This window comes from Dinoponera quadriceps, unplaced genomic scaffold, assembly GCF_001313825.1.
Source record: "Dinoponera quadriceps isolate SergipeBrazil2010 unplaced genomic scaffold, ASM131382v1 scaffold405, whole genome shotgun sequence".
NCBI classification, from domain to species: Eukaryota; Metazoa; Arthropoda; class Insecta; order Hymenoptera; family Formicidae; genus Dinoponera; species Dinoponera quadriceps.
In genome coordinates, this window is record NW_014554754.1 from 3,994,722 (window position 1) to 4,013,856 (window position 19,135).

Consider the following 19,135-nt stretch of genomic DNA (forward strand, 5'->3'; position numbering starts at 1 on the left):
TTTTTCTTTCTTAATCTCTTTCTTTTTACACGGTGCCGAACGTGCCGGACGATAATAACGATTTTTAAACGAACGATCTGTAACGTAATTTAACATGTAATAATTTTAGCGTAGCCACGTTTTATCAGTGGATCCGAGAGGAGCGTAATAGCTTAATCGATAATCTTTCCCGTTAAGGCTAATGACACTATGAATATCGTAATAAACGAACTTACAGGCTGTATGCTAATATTCACGTGCGAGCACTCTCTCGTCGCCATTCCCGATCCAAGATTCCCGTACGATTTGCGTGGTGACGTTTGTCGAAACGATCCTCATGCGACGTATTTCCCTTGGGCATTTTTTACATGAAAAAAAGGGAATCAGATGAATATTCCGTGAGAAATTTGCTCCAACCTTAAAATGTTGAATTTTCTAATCGTTTGTCAGAAGAAGATATCTCTCTCACAATTCTATATTTTTATAGAAATTCTATGTAGTGTGAAATTATTCGCGCAATTGATACGAATCAGCCGTGCGCCATTTTCAAAACGACGAACCGCGAGACGATCCCCTCGCGATCGATACAATTTCAGAAGTGACTTATCGCTCTCTCCCGATGTAGCGGATGCTGCGCGTCCTTCTCGGCGCGCGCTACCGGCTGATGCATCAGCTGATACCCTCTCCCCCTCGTCGCTGACACGTCAACGCGCGCACGCTCGCTCGCCCGTTCCCGTCAATAACGAGAAGTTTGCGGCGATTCAGTCCGGACCCGTCGATACGAGCTTCGAGAAGAAATAATCGTTGTCGTCATCATCAACGCCGTCTGTCGCCCTTTTCGCTGCTCTCGACTGCGAGTCGAAGTCCGAGAATGCGTCGAGTACCAAATTAACCTGCTCACCTGCCTGCTCATCACCCGCCCGCCTCTTTGCGATCATTCGATACACCGTGACGACGCGATGAACACCGACGAAATTTTGCGCAGGGTCTTCGGCGCGAGTTCCGTCATCGAGCACACCACCGAACCCAAGGAGGATCACCTCGCGACCACCAGGTACAGATTTCCGCCCTCCCTTGCAGTTCTGTTCTTCGTGAAACTGTGGGGATGTGCAGCGAGAGAAATTCATTCGTATGTGTGTCTATACGACAATTCTTTCCTCTCTCTCTAGTATTTTCTGTACAGTATTAAAGTGATGTATCTTTATCATATTTTATGTATGCTATGTGTGATAAGGAGAGACTGCGTTCAGCAGAAACAACTTTGCGCTGACTTTTTTTTACCAAGTGTCCCAGCATATTAAAGAAACTGCTCAGTAAGTATGTTGGACAAGTATAAATCGCTACTCGGCAGAAAATCTCACAAAGCTACCGACACTATAGGTAGTTCACCGAACTACCTTTTCTGCTGCCATTCGTTCCAAATATATCAGAGAGAATGTATCCAGGATGATCTCCTTACACGAAATAATTAGTCAGGACGCTAATTCTAACCGATGTTTCAGATCGTCACACATTCTGACTCGGGTGAATGATTACATTAGAAAATCCCTGTTAAATTACACCGAGAGCCGGAATTCCGACGATAACAGACAAGGTCGCATAGGCCCCAATATCGTTGGATTTGACACATCTCTGCACCATGGTCCCTGCATCGTCTCTCCCGACCGGCTGAGCGTTAATTCGCAATGCAACTTCAGCACAATGCGAGCCAACACTGCGGTCTTTAGAGGGAAATGGATGTACGAGGTGCAGCTTGGATCCAAGGGGGTGATGCAAGTGGGCTGGGGGACCGCTCAGTGCAAATTCAATCAACAGTTTGGCGTTGGTACGTCATTGTTTCCCATAATATGAAAGTGATTTTTCTACGGAAAGGAGGATCTCCCACAGAGATGAATTCATGTACATACAGGTGACACCATTAATTCGTACGCTTATGACGGGAATCGCATGAGAAAGTGGAACGTGACGACGCACAAGTACGGCGAGTCTTGGTTAACGGGCGACATAATCGGCTGCGCGTTGGACATGGACGACGGTACGATAGATTTCTACAGGAACGGCAGGAGCCTGGGCAGGGCGTTCGAGAACGTGCCGATGGGCGCCGGGATCGCATACCTCCCCACCGTCAGTTTGGCCTTCACCGAGAACCTAACAGCCAATTTCGGCTCTATACCCTTCAGATATCCCGTGAAAGGTTACCAACCACTACAGGCGTCACCGGCCGCGCAAGTCCTGCAAGCCACTCTGCTGTTCCAATGGCTGTCTCAAGTGATCGAATTGTTGGAACAGTTGAAGAACACCGATGAGCAGAAGAACGTCCTGTTCGAGGAGAAAACCATGAGCACACAGGCGTTTCTCATGTGTCTAGCGAGATCCATCTTGAAACGCATCGGCCCGCTTCTCACCATCCCCTACATTACGGAAGCGGTATTCGTGCCGTTTTTACAAGCGCTGTGCAATCTGAACGACTGCACGCTGACAAAGTCGTCAAACTACCATAGCGCCAAGCCGACGATCTGCCTGGATCTGCTGTGGACGTTCTTGGAGGAGCAGGAAATCAAGATGTGCTTGGAGAACACGGTTCTCCACTTGCTTTGCACATTCAGACACGTTACCCGGCTGCTCGAGTATCCCGATCAGTGCAAGAGCCTGATGCTACTGACCCGAATCTGCCAGCACACCCTCACCCGCCAACACCTGCTGCAGTATCTGCTGTTCGATCGCGTGCGATTTGCCAATTTCGTGCACGTTAAACCATTGGACGAGGGCGGACTGGCGGGCGTGGTAGAGAAGGTCTGGTGGAAAACTAATCCCTTGGATCCGGCTATCGAGGCGAATAAGGCCGATTATCTCTACGCTTGCGAGCGCATCAAAGCTGCCATATCTGGTGAGTTACGTCGAAGTAATGTCGAAGAAAGACTTATTGAGAAATGTTGAAGATACACCGTGTTCTCTTGTGCGGGAGAAATTCCGTTTTATTAATAGTACAACTGAAATAGAAGACCACCTCCTTTTCATACCAAGCACCTTTTCGCGTAATGTTCCAACTGCTGCGATACCAAGATACAATGCTTTCATTTCTTTTCTCGCAGAGGTAGAAGCGTTACAAGTCGAATTGCTAGTCACTCTGCTGAATAATACCGACGGCACGGCAAAGCGGCCGGCGTCGAGAACTATCTTCTTAAGGAAATTCAAACGCTTCATTAATGAAAACCTGATATCCAGTCGCGTAAGTATACAATGTGTGTCACTACGATGAATCGCCCGCGCGATACAGATCAGCCAGCAATCCTGCAGATACGTTACGAATTCTGCAGACACCCTTGCCGATCACATTATGTTGCTTTCATCGACTTCTGGTTGCATTCAGAATTTTATGGGACACTGAAATCGGAACAAGCCCAGTCTATGTGCCCTGCAGGTGATGAGGCATTACGAGTGTTATCATACATACACACTTGCATCGACTCTCTAGTAACGTAGACACTTTCAAATCAGTATGTTTTTCACGAAGCTTTCACATATATTAATACGTATTTATATGCCACACTTTTATATATTGAAACGCTTGGCATCGCTACTTTTTGTTTCGCCGCTGCGTACCTACTATTGCGTAACATCGATGACCAGTTTTTCGTTCCTTCCCCAATGAGAGCACACGCTTCGTACATTATTACTATTATTCGCAAGTATTATTGAGCCACGTTTAATTTACGTAATAGCATTTCCTTATAAATTGGAATGGGCAGGGCGTTCTACGATGCATCGATCAATTACACTGGAATCGACAGACTCGGTGGCGTAATAACCCACTTAAACAAGACATTCAAGAACGAATTGCTACGCCTCCTAGGTCCCGATCATGAGGTAATCGTTGCCATGGAACAGATGACAGAGGCACAACAAGCGCCGAATGCATACGCAGCCATCGGCGCGGCCGCGAGACTGGCCGACCTGCCCGCGGCGATACCCGCGTATTCTCGCCTAATTAACATCAACTCGCCGAGCCAAGGTAGCTCTATGATACTGGAGAGATTGGGATTCTTCTCGCACAGTAGAGAGGACAGGACGCCGATACGTCACGGTCCTGCGGATCCGGCGGTGTCGCTATTGGAATTACTAGACGGTATTGTCATGTTCTACCATGTAGCGGCGAAGAAGCAGCTAGCCAAGGTGGCAAATCTGCGGGATAACATGGCCGAGTACATAAACGCGATCGCCGACACCAAGGCGAGGCTCGACCTCGTGAAGAAGGGAACGGACGCAACGCAGCGGGAGCTGCACCACACGATCGGTGTGTTCGGCACGAAGCTGTCGGAGCAGGCGAGGCACATGGCGTGGATACGCGCGGTCGTCTACACGGAGGAGAAGCAGGCGCAGCTGGCCTGGCTGCTGCGAATGGTCACGCTCACCCTGCAGACAGCCAGCCAGCAGGGCAACATGCTCAGCTTCGTGCCCGACTTTTACCTGGAAGCCTTGGCCAATCTCTGCGTCACCCTGCGTAATCACGTGCATCCCACCGTGCCGATCGAGAACATACAGGACCACCGGGAGTTGTTGCTGAACGCCGCCGACTTTCTGTGCAATCACTTTTTGGATCCGCGCATAGTGCACGCAAACTCGAAGGACATGCTGATATTGACGCTCGCCGGATTCGTGTCGAACCCGTTGACGCTGGAGGCGCTGGAGAACGTGCCGCGCGACAGCCGCATCAAGGTCGTCACGAATCTGCTGAAGCCGTACGAGAATCGCGCCTGGGCGCAGTCCAATTGGGTGTTGGTCAGATTTTGGCAAGGCAACGGCTTCGCCTTCCGTTACGAGAAGAGCCCTCATCTGTCGAAGAAGGTCGGCCCGAAGTTGCTGCAGCAGGAGTCCATCTCGCAGCCGATAAGTACGTGCCTCCGATAGTAACGGGGAAGTAACGAATTGGAAAGAAAGCGACTTTTTGCTTGGGAAAAAAAGATAAGAATTTGACAGTAATGAATTGTTTTACATGTGGAATCGTAAAAAAAAAACGAAAGAATTTCACAAAAGAATTTTTTTTCTTTACTAATGACAACAATCATTTTTCAAGATGAAAGAACGAACGGTGTATATACACAGTTTCCTTTAAATTTAGCATTTCTATTTCATAGCTAAAGTTCGTTTCATAGAAACAACATGTACGAAATATTATTTGTTCGAGTAAACATTTTATTGTCTCGTTCAAAAAGGCTCGATTATTCGAACGGAAAGAACGCTATTACTTGAAATGATATCTTTCAATCAAATATTATTTGGTTACGAGAAATTTGCGAAACAATTTCTTTATAAAGAAAATGACCTTTCAAACAAATCTTTTACTATCTGTACGTTGAAAACAATCGTACTTGTTCTTTGGATTGGCTTTTTCTTCCACAACGCTTTCAAAAGGTTCCGATAACAACTCGGAATTATATTTATATTTCGGGGAGGATCGGAGATGTTCTCGATTGATTCAGAACCGTGCCCGTCTGCGGTATACCAAGCGCACGTGAGGGACGTGCTGCTGGAGAATCCACAGGCGACCACGCAGTTCCTCAACTCTCTGCTGAATCAACTGAATTGGGCGTTCTCCGAGTTTATCGGAATGGTGCAGGAGATTCACAATGTGTCGTCTAGGCCGGAGCGAGTGTTCATTGAGTCCAGACAACTGAAGATCTGCGCCACTTGCTTCGATCTAGCGATTTCATTGCTCCGAGTGTTGGAGATGATCTCCACGGTGGCACTGAGTGTTTTCAACGACCCCGCGCAGTCTTCCAGCGAGACTCTGTTGGCTAGGTTGTGTCAGGTGAGAGCGACAACGTCTCATTGTATCCGCATTGACCGCGTCGCTTCTTGCAGTTACTCTGCCAAGTGTTGAACCGGATGAGCTCGCAGACGAGCTGTTTCCAGCACGTAGTGCTGCTAGAGATACCGGATCTGGAGTCGGTGGATCATTTTCCCATATTAGCCGCCGTTATCGGTATCCTGCTGGCACTGCTCGAGAAGGAGATGTCCATTTTTGCAGGCAAGTATCACAATCTCGCGACAAAACATTGCCGATATCTTAATGAATACGTCCTCCCTTTATTAGCGAAACCGACAGTCGAGGTGCCGAAAATTACGCGAAGCTTACTGACAGAGCCCAGCTTCCAGACCAGTTCTCTGTACTTTGTTTTGGCTGACGCGAAAAACACGAAGGCGAAAAACGTCAAGCCGTTTTCGCTCTCGAACTGTGAGTACAACAATACTGGCAAAATAGAAGAAAGGGTCCCCGAGGTTTAAAACTCTGCATATTTGTGCGACTTATTTAATATTTATTTATTTATTTGCAATGTATAATCCGTTGTTGGTATATCTTAACCTTTGTACTCGAGAGACGATTTTCAATCGGTTTAACTCGAACGATGAGCGAGGAACATGTTTGTTTGTTTGTTTGTTGAGGTGAATGGTTTCTCTGATTGAAGTCTTGATACAATATCAACCGAGGCTTCCTTCTGGAAAGTACAATACTGCGCATACGGCACTAATTCGAAATTGACGGCAAAAGAAACGCTATTTCTTATAAGTCAAATCGGCATAATCAAATCGCGATTTTACATTGACGAGATTAGCCGTATATATGTAAAGCACTTGATGATGGAGAAACCGATGGCAACAAGTGGTGTAAGAAGATAAAAAATAATAGCGAAAGTAAAACCGATACCGCCCGTCGAGTGCAATGGGTTGATATACGGAGTGAGGCGATAACCATCTTGAATATTTTCGAAAAATAAAAATATTTGATCAACGACTAGATATAAAGATGAAAAAAGCTTACTTTACAGAAGCGATGATCATCACGATTTGATCCATATTTCTCCCGTTTCGAAGATTTTCAACGTGGTAATCACTTTGTGACTGTTTTTACTCATCGTTCCTCTTGCCTCCGCAGACAAAGAAGACGTAACGGTGGGAGAAATCGAACGAGTGAAAGAAATGATAAAGTACCTCGACACGTGTCGCACACTGTTACCCGAATCCAAAATGATAAGCGACGACGACGACACTTGCACGATTTGCTACGCATTCCCGATCGCCGCTACGTTCAAGCCGTGCAATCACCAAACGTGTCGCACTTGTATAGATCGTCATCTGCTCAACGCCAGGGAGTGTTTCTTTTGCAAGGCTACCATAGACAGGGTCGAGGACCTGAGCGGGAACATGTTGCATGACTTCACCGACGAATTCGCGACCTCGAAAGCGACTTCTTGATCCAGCGACACGTGCATCTCGAAGATCCTGTATAATGTACTAAAACTCTGTTAAAATTCCGCAAGACTCTCATCGCGCGTGAGTACCGAACAAAACTGCCGTGTAATCTTAACTGTATCGACAAGAGATTCCTTCCCCTCTGTAAAGATTAGGATATAAATCGAGAGCGGCAGAGCGAAATGTAAAAAGAGTATCAAAGTTTATTTATATTCACAAGTGCAACATACTTATCGAGCACGTTATTATTCAACGGGAGGAAGACATCGTTCTGATGTTATTTACGTAAGAGAGAGAAAAAAAAAGAAACACCGCGCGTGTGACTCGCGCGCACGAGGAGTCGATCGGTAAAAAGGAACTTACCAATAAAAATGTATATACATCAGTCTTTCTCTTACCTATCTTAACGTTACGATTATAATAAGTGAGAGACGGGGTTATCAACGTTTCCTAATATCATTCCAACCAGTGATGTTGAGCGGTCCCCTTAGTCCGTCTTACTAACATCTTCCGCAAATCTCATGTTTCGAGAGCTAATCAAACGCACAAGCTCTCTCTGAGCTGCCTGCTGAAGCCGGTGATCAGCTGGTGAGGCTCAGACGGCTCTTTGTGCAGGTCGTGGAGAGCCTCCACGAAAACGACGCCGCACGCGAAGGCACCGAGGGCGGTCAAGAGGATCGCAAACAGTATCATCAGGCGGTCCTTGTTCAGATACAGCTGCGGATCCTTCTGCAGCACGCTCTGTAAGAGGCAGACGCCGGGCAGCACGAAGATGAATATCGCGGATAACGACCCCAACAAAGAGATCATCGGCGAGATGTCCGGCACCAGAATGGCGATTACCAACGACGAGATGAACCAGACCAAAGTGACGACCACCCGGACGCCAATCCGATCCACGTTGAAGATACCGAGAAGCGCATCTCGGCCGCAGTACAGGACGATGGGATAGGTGGTGAAGTTCTTCACCGCCACGGCGATTATCGCCACCGCCAGTAAGACGCTTTTGTCGTCGTAGCCTTGCAGGATATCGCTCGGCACATGGTCCGAACCGAACGCGGCGTACCCGAAGATGCCTACGATGGTGTACGCACCGTAGCAAATCAGCATACTAATCACGGCACACAGCGTGAACTTGCCCAGACGGCGGTCCTTCATGCAGGCATAGGTTGGTATCGCAGTCATGTGGCTCTGCATGTATAACAAATGTTGTATGATAAACTACGTTCGAACCATTGATTAATTTACAATCAGTTATCTGGAACTTATTTTCAATTGACAATATTTCAGAGTGATTAAAATGGCCGCACAGTAATATATTGATATAATTAGGAAAAAATATACCTGATATGCAAAGCAGATGATGGGTACCAACTGCAGAGCTTCGTATCCATTGTCTGGCCAGATTTTCATAGGCGGGACATCGTCGCGATGCTCAGTGAGGCTTTTGTAAGTTACCAAACATACAAAGTACACGATAGTTACGCAGCCAATGGAACTTGCGTAACTCAGGACGTCCAGTCTCTTGAAAAAGCACAGGGGTAGTATAAATAAGCTGCAACTCGTAGCAGTCACGAACGGTCTTGATAAGTACCTGCAGCAAAATTTTTTCATCATCTCTCATGCAGAGATCGTATCTTTCGTTATTGCGACAGTTACCAAATGTGACAATAGTCAAGTCCGTAAAATGTGGCGAACACTCTGTCGAATTGATCGCCAACGATTATTAGGAATGTCAGACAGCAGCCAAAACTGTAAAGGGCCACGCATACTCCACAGAGTATAAGTGACTTGGGCCCACAAAGCTCAGCGAATACATCCTGCAGAGTATCAGCGTACGTGAAGTCACTGCTGTTGGCCAGTATCACTAGCGCAGCTGTGATGAACACAAGAAAACCAAGCTGTGTCACAACGGAAGTCCCAACTCCGCCAGCTTTGTCGAATGCTTGAGGAAAATTCAAAAGTCCAGCTCCCAAGGTAGCATTGACGATTAGAAAGACAGTTCCCAAAACTCCAGCACCTGAAACGTAATTATGAAACTCGTTTTTATATTTTTTTAACATATATAAATATCTTAATTTTCTCGAATCGCATACAGTTCTCGCTTCTCTTTCCAGAAATGGAGTCAGGCAGGAACAAAAGATTAGTTTATCGGTGGGATTTTGCTTCCTTAAAAGCAGAGCCACTTTAATTAATGTTAATGGAAAACAACGTGTGTTGAAACAAAGTCATTTCTTCATGAACACACTCTGTACCTGTCCGGGTTTCATTGTTACGCATGGCCGAGGGGCTCGGTGCGGTCGACAGGAACATCTCATTGCTGATCAGTCGCTCGGTTTCAGGAATCTCGTTCGTCACGTAATTCATAGTAAACGTCGATCACAGTCTCAAACGTCCCGATTGAAATTTCAAGTGAAAACACGCTTCCTCTTTGTTCTTCGTCGTTCGTGGTGGTGCTGAAGATGCCTTATCTACGCACGTTCCTCGGGGCAGAGGTCGGAGAGGTTTCTACGTTGTGGAAAAAAATGTGTGACACGGAAACGTCGTATGTTCCAACGAGCGAACGCGCACGAGGCATATGTTGCCCCGCCGACTGCGCCGTCAAACGTTTATCGTCAAACACCAGACACGTATCGGATAAGAGCGTTTCGTTAGTTTTTACGGGCTTGAGAAGCTCGACGACATGTTTTTCGTCAATGGAATATTTGTTAACGACCGCTGGACCGACAAATTTTATCGACGTTACTGAAATACGATTAGATTCTCGCTGTATGATTAAAAGAAAAAAAAAAGAAAAGGCACGAAACATGGATAGAGAGGCTCGTAAATCAATTGAAACAGTTCATCCGAGGGCGACAGGTTAGCTATGTACGGGCATCTCCGGAGTCAGCCAATGTATCGGCCGATCTATCGTCATGTGATCTTGTGCGTAACCAAAAATCAGCTGATTGGCGGCCAATCTAGCTTAACCTAGACCCAACCTACACGCATGTACGGGGTGACCGGTTCTCTCCACTGATTCCTCTCGAGAGAAAATATCTGCCAACGACGAATCTGTTTCGTCGAAGGAAGAATAAACGCTTGGCAGACTTCAACGTGTATTCATGTCGAGTTTCAGCGGAATGAAAAAAAACTTACTTTAGAGAATGTCGGTGTACGACCTCTTCGTACCTCGGCCGTTTTTCTTGGACGTCTTCCTGACGGTTTCTTTAAATTTTGCTCCTTCGTCTACCTCTGATACGTCTATTCATCTTGCGCACTTTCGTGTTGAAAACATCAGAAAACAGTAAGATAGAACGACTGAATAAACGTCTCTATGTATGTGTAGTGGGGGGAGCAATCCTCCCGACTAGCGAGTTCAAATCGTATATAAATGCGGCCCGGTTACAGAAAAACAAAAAGAGAACTGACCGCTAAACCGTATATTTCCAGCGTGTCAAGAGCATCCTTAAAATTACAATTGTTTTTTGTTTCATTATGAACATGAGTGTTTCGAAAATTTTCGCCTATCCTTGTGGACCAGCGAGAATCATTCTCCGTAATGGGTACGCTATTTAACTACGACATTTTTCTTCTCATAATTTTCATTCTTGTGATATTTAACTGTATTGTCAATCATATAACAAACCGTTCTATATGACTTCTGTATATCTGTCGCAAGGCGTGCGTCTTATATTTTAGGTCAATGTGAGCAAAAAAGTTTTCTACCATTTTGCCATTTCGAGTTATCAATTATTGAAAATGGCCCTTTCACGAGGCTTCTTTAAGAGCTCAAAAATTTGCAAAATGGTAAGAAGCTTTTTTGTTCAGTGACTTAATCTACAATTGTATAATAGCTGTTATAGCTTCAAGGTTCAATATATTGATGTCTATCGGTACGACAGTTGTCATATATATATCTGTCATTTATAATTATTTTTTCTCAGGATATCGTGTGCCGTTAATATATATTATTGGTATATATATTAGGTATAACATATATTTTGTCAATATCTGCGTCGATGTTCGCTGTTATTGTTTTCAACACTTGCCGATAAATATGTCATTATAATATTTTTTGATTAATATAAGTATATATTATCAGCATAATTCATAAAGAATATCATCAGAGCTTATTGGCATCAGAAATTCTTCTTGAATCATTCAAGTCAAGCAACCGCAGCTAGATTTAATGTCGTATACTATACAGTATCATTATAAACAAACATTGACGTTAATTTGGACATTACGATAATGTTGAAATGGGAGTGCCATAATGTTGCAAATCACATTTCACTAAAGTTTTCCAATCATTCCTGTTAAAATATAACGCCAAAAGTCCAGCGACATGAATAGTCATTTTTCGCTAGTTTTACATAATAATTAGCATTGGCAGCAGTCAAAAGAAGCAGCAATATTATAGGTTGGTAATCATAGGTTCCTGTGCTCTCTTCTTTCTCCGTCGTAGAAGATATATCGAGCGAGCGAGTGAATTAGCGTAGAAGCAGTGCAGCTGCGGGGTTTTGCAAAGATAGGATGTTTGCAATTTATCTGTCTCGTTTTTTTATTGTCAATTTCTCCTCGGCCCGAGAACGTTATCACGTACGCGCCGGCATCTGTTGTTTATTTATTTTTTCTTTCGTCCCAGGCGGTTTCCACATCGTGCGTCGTGGAAACGTAACGTGGACAATTTGAAAAGTGCGCGCCGGTTATAAATGAATTACTAAGTGTGCACAGGAAAAAATTTAAATCACTGAAACGTCCGAAGAATTTCAACAATTCCTATAATGTTTTTCGGATAATATAGATGAAACGATAAAATTAAAACATATTATCAATGATACTTATAACCGATCCGGGCCCCTATTCTTGGAATGATATATGCAAACAAAATATTTTATACCTGCGCACGTATACGCAACGATTTCAAGAATAAGAGCTCTCTGGTAACAGCCTTACTGACTAACCAAGGTCATACATAGATTACGTCTGGCATACTTTCGTGCTAAAAGTATTATTTTATCTTTTTTGCATACCGAGATAAGATAAAATAGTGCTTTTGAATTGGCGAGCAAACATAAATGAGATACCGCTGATTATTTCAGCTCTCTACGATAACGATATCATGCGAAAACAATATTATACTTCTTATTTCGATTATCACACGTCTTGAAATAGTTTGAACATATTAGAACAATAAGAAAACAATATTATAACAACAGAAAATTAATATTTTAATAACGTTATTTCTAACAAGGAGATGCCGCGAACTGCAAATTCTACTTTCGAATGAGCCATAGTGCATTCGAAAGAGGAGATCGAGGTTATAAACCGTGTTAAGGGTTTTGGGTGTATGGACCTTCGATAGATAAGTCGATACATGTTCATCTTTCATCGAAATAAATTCGATTTAAGATTATTTTTTTATATTTCTATTTAGATTGATCCGATTCTACCTAGACTGGTTCGCGCTTACAGCGAACTGTCATTCTAACTTTATTGTTCATTACATGCCAGAGAAAGATAGAATGACAGCGCTGTAAGCGTGAATTAAACTTTAATCTAAATAATTTTAAAATCATCTCAGCATAACACTAGATGAGAGGTATTTGGCTTGTCTGATTAAATAGGTTGATGCAAGAAATGAGAATGGCGAAATCAATATCGACTGTAAATACTAAAGATGTTGAGCATCACTCTAAGTTAGCAAAAATTTGGTGGACAGACATGCATATGCTCCATCATTTCAATCCACTTAGAGTGCAATTTGTGAGAGATGGTCTGGCTAATACCGGTTTTAAAGAACAGACCCCAAGCTTGCCATTGCAAGGGGTTAAAATTGCAGATGTGGGCTGTGGTGGAGGTATCCTAAGTGAGGGTTTGGCTAGAACAGGGGCTGAAGTAACTGGGATAGACGCATCAGAAGAATTGATAAATGTTGCTAAGCAGCATGTAGAATTGGATTCTGATATATCAAACAGAATAAACTACATCTGTATAAACATTGAAGAATTTTCTGATAAAAATGAGAAACTATATGATGTTGTTATATCTTCTGAGGTTATAGAACACGTAAATAACCAGGAATTATTTCTAAAAGTACGACAACACAATTATGAAAACCACTGTGCACAATCAAAGCAAGTTAATCACTTTATAAATATTTACTGCAGGAAAGCATAAAACTTCTGAAGCCTGGTGGATCAATTTTTATAACAACACCAAACAAAACTCTATTGTGCTGGTTGGCAGGTATTGTAGTGAGTGAATATATTATAAATGTAATACCTCGTGGCACACATGATTGGAATAACTTTATTCCGCCACACGAAGTTCAACGTATATTGAGAAATAGTAAGTTTTTATCCAAATTATATTTTTTGAAAATATTCTTGAAGACGTATCATATAAAATTATAACGTAAAAACTGTTCATATTTTTGCATTTAGTACAACATGCCTTTTTTAAATGTTCTTATTTTATAGATGGTTGCAAAACTAAATTGATTCATGGGATAGTATATAATCCGATAACAAAGCAATGGTCTTGGTCGTCCAGTACAGCACTTTGTTATGGTCTCCATGCAGTCAAGGAGAAAATCGATAGATAATTTCTAGGGCAAAATAATATCTAATATATGCAGGACTAAGGACTATGCTGTTCGACATATTCGAAACTTAATTCGAATATAATTCGACATTTGATGACAAAGTTCGAATATTCAATGTCGAATCGTTCGAAGCTTCAAATTTTATTCGAAAATTCCAAATATCGAAGCTGTTAATGCAACCAACTCTCTTGGAGAGTGCAATAAATAAAATGCTGTAAAGAATATCGGTTTAATCTAGATAATATTAAGCCGTTTTAAAACGTCGTAAAGATGTCTTTTAGACAATGAAATATCTAAAGGACGTCTTTTAGACATGTTTTGTTTGGGTTTTTAATTCAATTCTGAGATTTGTTTAGTTTAAAACAAAGCGAAAGAAATAAAACAGAAATAAATAGAAATTTTGCCATGATATATAACACAATGTAAAAAAAAGTTACATTCTTTGAAGCGACCCTGTATACCTGGATAGCCTGCAAATTTTACGTAGTGTTTGCTGTAAATTTTGTCGGCAGTTTGTTAGCAGAAATATAATCATAATTCATAATTCGTGAATAATCAAAGCCAGTGCTTTTTGGTTCCGTGTTCACGACTTGATTCTGTTACGTACTATGTTTTTCAAATGTGACCACCTCGATAAGGATGGACAATTTGTTCATCTCTATCTAAGTGAAGGACCACATTAAAAGCAATAACACTGCGGAGTAGGAAAGTTTTTTTCAGTGGAATAAAGCGTAACACCGGAAGTAAAACATGATCTAAAATGGGCAGTAGGAGTATGTTTATAAGAAGTAAGAAGTCATATTCGAATAATCGACTATGATTGGTCAATTTCTTACTTCTTATAAATATACTCCTAACTGTGGACGACGTTTTACTTATTACTACTCACTTTCAATTTAGACGGTCCTTATGTAGTCTCACTCGTAGATATAGCATGGAACAGAACCGAAGAACTGTGGACACTGGCTTCGTAGTTTGCGTACGAATTATTGAGGCGTTTCAGAATAACAGCTTTATCGCGGCCGTTCTCAGGTTTCTCTCTGGTTCAAATTACGCGTATCATAGGCCGGTATTCACAGATTGCATTCGAAGAGCACGCGCTCATTTTATCTTTCTGTCCCGACAAAGATGGAATGATTCGTTAGCGCCGATAGCGTGTTGGACTTTGTATAAAAGACCGTCTTAAATTCATTCTCAGACGTTGTCATTTCATTGGCTACGACGAAGCATCTGAAGATGAACTTAAGACGGTTTTCAATATAAGATCCGACTATGAATACTGGCCATGGTTTGCAATCCCGGGAAGAAAAAGATCATATATGAAATTTGCGGTTTTCAATATAAGATCCGACTATGAATACTGGCCATGGTTTGCAATCCCGGGAAGAAAAAGATCATGCATGAAATTTGCGACTGTATATTGCAACCGGAGGCACAGTCGCGTAAGGAAGCGCGGCTGACCAGAAGAGGGAGACCGCACAAAGCAGAAAAAGAATTTGTCCCAGTTTATTTTTATAATAACAGTTCATGACAGCTTATGTTTAGATTAAGGTTACAAAAGTTTAATTTTATATAATTCTAAGTCCAAACTATTTTTTAAATCATCAATACAATTAATAAACTCGGTATACAAAAAGCAGAAGTTTTTAAACAAAAACCGGAATTAGAAGAGGACTTCCGGTCAATAATATCACGGACCCCAGCCGACATAGAAATAAGGTTAGGCCATCCCAACGACTGGCTCCAGTCGGTTAGAAAGTAAGGTTAGGAGGTTTAGGTTAATTCGGCCGACTGGCACCAGCCGAATCTAAAGTAAGAAATGCGCGTGCGCAAGACCCACGTGGGTGAAAGGCAATTGACCAGAATTAGAAACGAGCGAGAGTATTGGAGGAGACCGTGGATGGCCGCGCGTGCGCCTGCGCGAGACACTGGGGGCAATTGCGATTGGCCAACGACGAATCAGAAAGAACAGCGGAAAGTAGGCGATATTCGAAATTGTAGAAGAAGCAAGTAGGACTGTTCTACGGGAACGCTTGAGACGAGAGGACGCAGAGTTTGAGAAGCCCGAAACTACACAGACGAAGGAGACGAGGGATCCTTGAGAAGCTGTTGGGGAAGACCTGCGAGGACGGCCTGGTGCACAACTGCTGGTGGAGGCCCAGGAGACGTGGGGAAACGACCGGTCGCCGATGCGACGATAAGTGGTTTATAGAGGTGCCAAAGTTTCTCTTCGCATAATTTTCCCTCTTCTCGGGAACCCCGCGTCGGAAACCCGAGATGTCGTACGCGTGAAAGACGCGGATCGCGACGTAAATACGCGGAATCGGGAAATTCCGTCTGGAAAAGATAAAAAACGTCGTCAGGGGATAAAAGGACGGCTCAACGCGCTAACCAACGCGAATTGCGTCATCTTATCGCACACGGCCGATCTTGTCGGGACTTGCTCACGACAAGAGTTCTGCGTCGCAATAGCGCGACACAAAGAAGCCGCGAACGACGCCGCGTGGTGATACCTTTTTCTTATCGGCGTAATTATTCGCGGAATACTTCCGTCTCACATTTATATATTCTTTTGTTGCGTAGATTGCTATATACTTTTGTGTCGTTCGAATAATATTCTTTCAGTATTTTATTCTATTATCGTTAGTCGCGTTGTATTATACTTATTACTCCTATGTACATATTCATTCCGTATTTTCTACGTGCATTAATTGTTATCAAGTCTTTCATACTATTCTGTTTTTATTTAATTTTACTTTATGTTCTTATAGTATGTATAAATCCGTATTTTTTGTTAATCCTGTTATCATTAGCCGCTTTGATATATTTTTTAAAAATCTTATAAATAGATTTTATCTTATCTGCTTTTAAAAAATAAGTGTTTCATTTTTTCGCGTTTTTCCTATTTTTATACTGAGTGTCCGAAGCGGGCGTCCCGCGACTCCATCATCTCTTCGGAGACGACAGCGCTGTTGAGGAGGGAAATCCCTCCACGCATTACTATACGGCACATCTGGGGAGACTTGGCCGGTCCGGCTTCCTAGGTTTGGGCGGAACTCGAAAAACGCCCTGGCGACCGTGTTATGGGCAGCGGGATCCGTGGAGAAGACAACCTCTAGATGTTCTCTGCGGTTGGGACGGCTTAACATTGACTTTATCTACTTGTTTAGTGACACTCGGTCACAATATAATCATATATATATATTCACGACAAAAAAATACTGTCGTTTACAAATTATATGCAGATACAATCGAAGTAAATGACAGCACATGATACCGACATTCAATTAAATAACATCGTTTTTTTTCCGTATAGACATATAAGATCATATATGTAACCATATATATATGGGCAAAATTCACATATTATTTTATGTAATTATATATAATTATTTCTTCCCGGGATACTGTTTTAGCGATTAGCGGAACACTGCCCGAGTCAACAAATCGAAAAAGCCATAAGGAAGAACTTACACCTTGACAGAAAAGCAGCAGCCAATCAGAATTCGTGCTGGTAGTCGACAGTTTTTGTTCTATCTACTTCTTACTACCGGCGCGAGCTGGTGTGAATTAATTTGTACGTATTAATTTTCAGCACTGGCAGGGAATATTTGAACGCAGCCAAAATCAGCTGATCAATCTAGCTTAACATGACCTAACCTAACATACGTGCGTGTTAGGCCCCCAGCGGCCGGTTGAACTCTATGTTGATTTTTCGTTGGCGAAAAAAAATATCTATCAAACTACGAGTCTGTTTCGTCGAGTAAGAATAAACGTCCAACTAAAAGAAACCGTTACTCATCCAGCTATGCTTCAACGTATGTTCACGACGAATTTCCGCGGAATATCGGTAATATAACTTTTTCGTACTCCGACCGTTTTTCTTACACGTTTTCCTGACAGTTTCGTCGAATTTGTCTTCTATTATTTATTACTGGTAATATAGAATACGCGATACAATTAGTGGTAGTGAAAATATAAAAAGTATGTAAAGATATAATTGAAAAGGAATGTTCATCAAGCTAAGAAATTAATATCTCCTCCAACTTTGATTCTACTTGTCCCCCTTGAGTAATGTTTTACATGCTGTAGATAAATGATCAGATTCGAGACATCGATGAAAAAGATGAATAAAAGCAAACTGTTGCAGCTGCTATCTCGGCTATGGAACGGACCTGGCGGTGTACTTGCAAATAAACAGGCTGAGCAAAAGATGATATCCATCCTGAGGAATAGGTTTCCTAAAGCAGTGCTGATAGAAGTGACCGATGTGTCTGGTAAAAATTATACTATGAAAAAAACGAAAGATATTGTAGTAGTGAAAAATGATATTATACAATTGCATTGTTTTATTATGCATTGTTTTAGGAGGATGCGGTGCAATGTTCGACATAAACGTAGTTGCCCCAGAATTCCGAGGGCTGAACACTGTGAAGCAGCATCGCATCATTAACGAGGTAATAAATCTCTTTGAGAAAAGCTGATATAATACCGTGTTCTAATCGACTCATTTGACAAATATTTGCAGGCCCTTAAAGAGGAAATCAAAGATATGCACGGCGTTCGAATACGTACGAGTCTTCCACAACCATAAACTATAATGATTAGGCTTATAGAATTAGTTTCATAGAAGCGATACTTAACACACCAGTGTTCTTCACTTGCACTTAAAACCAAAACTGAAGACCCATGTCATATATTTTATCACAGGTTGTGTAAATTTTATAAGATGTCATAAAGAGAAACTTGAAACCTTTAGATTGTCTCATTTTTATTGAAGAAACTCTATCAATTCGCGCAATACTTTCCAATCGTGTGAGAAGCGTTACCGAAAGGATAATTTGAATGCATCATGGAGAACGTAATAATAGTTAATTTTACATAATAGCAGTTAACATTGCATCATTTTAGTATTAAAAAGAAAATAATATCGATTTTTAATCAATAAAGTTTGGTCATGCAAAATGTGTTATCCCCATTGAAGTAATTTGCGCAGAACGTATTGCATATTACAACACTTGTTATATAATTGACATATATATAATGTGCAGAAATCATTGCAAATGTTTAGTTAGGATATATGTGCGAATATGTATGTATGAATATACATCATGAGTGTAAACGTTGTGAAAAATGTAAAAAGACTTGTTTTGTCAGAATATCAATTAAGAGCAAAAATTATGCCTTGCTTGATTTTTATTTTCAATAAATACAAGTTATCATTATATTGTTGTATGCGCCCTAATTTTAATAAAAATTAATAGTTTTATTGCGATATATTCATTTAATTTTATTCACATATTTATATTCATATAT

At 42.0% G+C, this 19,135-nt stretch overlaps 4 protein-coding genes across 6 annotated transcripts; 3 read left to right on the plus strand and 1 right to left on the minus strand.

Annotated features, from left to right (window-relative positions):
* The first annotated feature begins 650 nt into the window (after positions 1-650).
* On the plus strand, positions 651-7,615 carry LOC106741324 (E3 ubiquitin-protein ligase RNF123-like). The gene is made up of 10 exons (XM_014613163.1): positions 651-1,033; positions 1,482-1,804; positions 1,889-2,866; positions 3,072-3,208; positions 3,297-3,400; positions 3,729-4,870; positions 5,460-5,788; positions 5,842-6,007; positions 6,074-6,214; positions 6,914-7,615. Exons 1-10 carry the CDS (start codon positions 939-941, stop codon positions 7,231-7,233), a joined length of 3,735 nt encoding a protein of 1,244 aa, XP_014468649.1. The 5' UTR covers positions 651-938; the 3' UTR covers positions 7,234-7,615.
* LOC106741328 (putative sodium-coupled neutral amino acid transporter 7) lies at positions 7,416-10,452 on the minus strand. The gene is made up of 5 exons (XM_014613173.1): positions 10,369-10,452; positions 9,486-9,738; positions 8,890-9,250; positions 8,575-8,824; positions 7,416-8,421 (listed from the first exon to the last, which is right to left on the minus strand). Exons 2-5 carry the CDS (start codon positions 9,595-9,597, stop codon positions 7,768-7,770), a joined length of 1,377 nt encoding a protein of 458 aa, XP_014468659.1. The 5' UTR covers positions 9,598-9,738; positions 10,369-10,452; the 3' UTR covers positions 7,416-7,767.
* Positions 10,453-10,698: 246 nt separating this feature from the next.
* LOC106741330 (ubiquinone biosynthesis O-methyltransferase, mitochondrial-like) lies at positions 10,699-14,141 on the plus strand. Its single transcript, XM_014613175.1, has 4 exons — positions 10,699-10,775; positions 12,840-13,308; positions 13,383-13,563; positions 13,695-14,141. The coding sequence occupies exons 1-4, from the start codon at positions 10,708-10,710 to the stop codon at positions 13,817-13,819; spliced, it is 843 nt and encodes a 280-aa protein (XP_014468661.1). The 5' UTR covers positions 10,699-10,707; the 3' UTR covers positions 13,820-14,141.
* A 1,719-nt stretch (positions 14,142-15,860) lies between these two features.
* LOC106741332 (bolA-like protein 3) lies at positions 15,861-18,577 on the plus strand. Of its 3 annotated transcripts, none has more exons than XM_014613178.1 (6): positions 15,861-16,033; positions 17,236-17,333; positions 17,415-17,669; positions 17,912-18,096; positions 18,188-18,276; positions 18,348-18,577. In XM_014613178.1, exons 4-6 carry the CDS (start codon positions 17,916-17,918, stop codon positions 18,411-18,413), a joined length of 336 nt encoding a protein of 111 aa, XP_014468664.1. In that variant the 5' UTR covers positions 15,861-16,033; positions 17,236-17,333; positions 17,415-17,669; positions 17,912-17,915; the 3' UTR covers positions 18,414-18,577. The 3 variants fall into 3 exon arrangements, with proteins under 3 accessions (XP_014468664.1, XP_014468663.1, XP_014468666.1); XM_014613177.1 differs by lacking the exon at positions 15,861-16,033 and adding an exon at positions 16,698-16,950; XM_014613180.1 differs by lacking the exon at positions 15,861-16,033 and adding an exon at positions 16,754-16,950 and having other exon boundaries at positions 17,970-18,096.
* The last annotated feature ends 558 nt before the right edge of the window (positions 18,578-19,135 follow it).

Excerpts from the sequence above, each read along its gene's own strand:
- LOC106741328 (XM_014613173.1), bottom strand. The coding sequence starts at position 9,597 with ATGAATTACGTGACGAACGAGATTCCTGAAACCGAGCGACTGATCAGC. Across the intron at positions 8,825-8,889 it reads CTTGACTATTGTCACATTTG|GTACTTATCAAGACCGTTCG; the intron begins GTAACTGTCGCA and ends ATTTTGCTGCAG. Across the intron at positions 8,422-8,574 it reads TCATCTGCTTTGCATATCAG|AGCCACATGACTGCGATACC; the intron begins GTATATTTTTTC and ends TTATACATGCAG.
- LOC106741332 (XM_014613178.1), top strand. The coding sequence starts at position 17,916 with ATGATCAGATTCGAGACATCGATGAAAAAGATGAATAAAAGCAAACTG. Across the intron at positions 18,097-18,187 it reads AGAAGTGACCGATGTGTCTG|GAGGATGCGGTGCAATGTTC; the intron begins GTAAAAATTATA and ends GCATTGTTTTAG. Across the intron at positions 18,277-18,347 it reads AGCATCGCATCATTAACGAG|GCCCTTAAAGAGGAAATCAA; the intron begins GTAATAAATCTC and ends AAATATTTGCAG.
- LOC106741330 (XM_014613175.1), top strand. The coding sequence starts at position 10,708 with ATGAACATGAGTGTTTCGAAAATTTTCGCCTATCCTTGTGGACCAGCG. Across the intron at positions 13,309-13,382 it reads ACCAGGAATTATTTCTAAAA|GAAAGCATAAAACTTCTGAA; the intron begins GTACGACAACAC and ends TATTTACTGCAG. Across the intron at positions 13,564-13,694 it reads TCAACGTATATTGAGAAATA|ATGGTTGCAAAACTAAATTG; the intron begins GTAAGTTTTTAT and ends CTTATTTTATAG.
- LOC106741324 (XM_014613163.1), top strand. The coding sequence starts at position 939 with ATGAACACCGACGAAATTTTGCGCAGGGTCTTCGGCGCGAGTTCCGTC. Across the intron at positions 2,867-3,071 it reads CATCAAAGCTGCCATATCTG|AGGTAGAAGCGTTACAAGTC; the intron begins GTGAGTTACGTC and ends CTTTTCTCGCAG. Across the intron at positions 6,008-6,073 it reads GGAGATGTCCATTTTTGCAG|CGAAACCGACAGTCGAGGTG; the intron begins GCAAGTATCACA and ends TCCCTTTATTAG.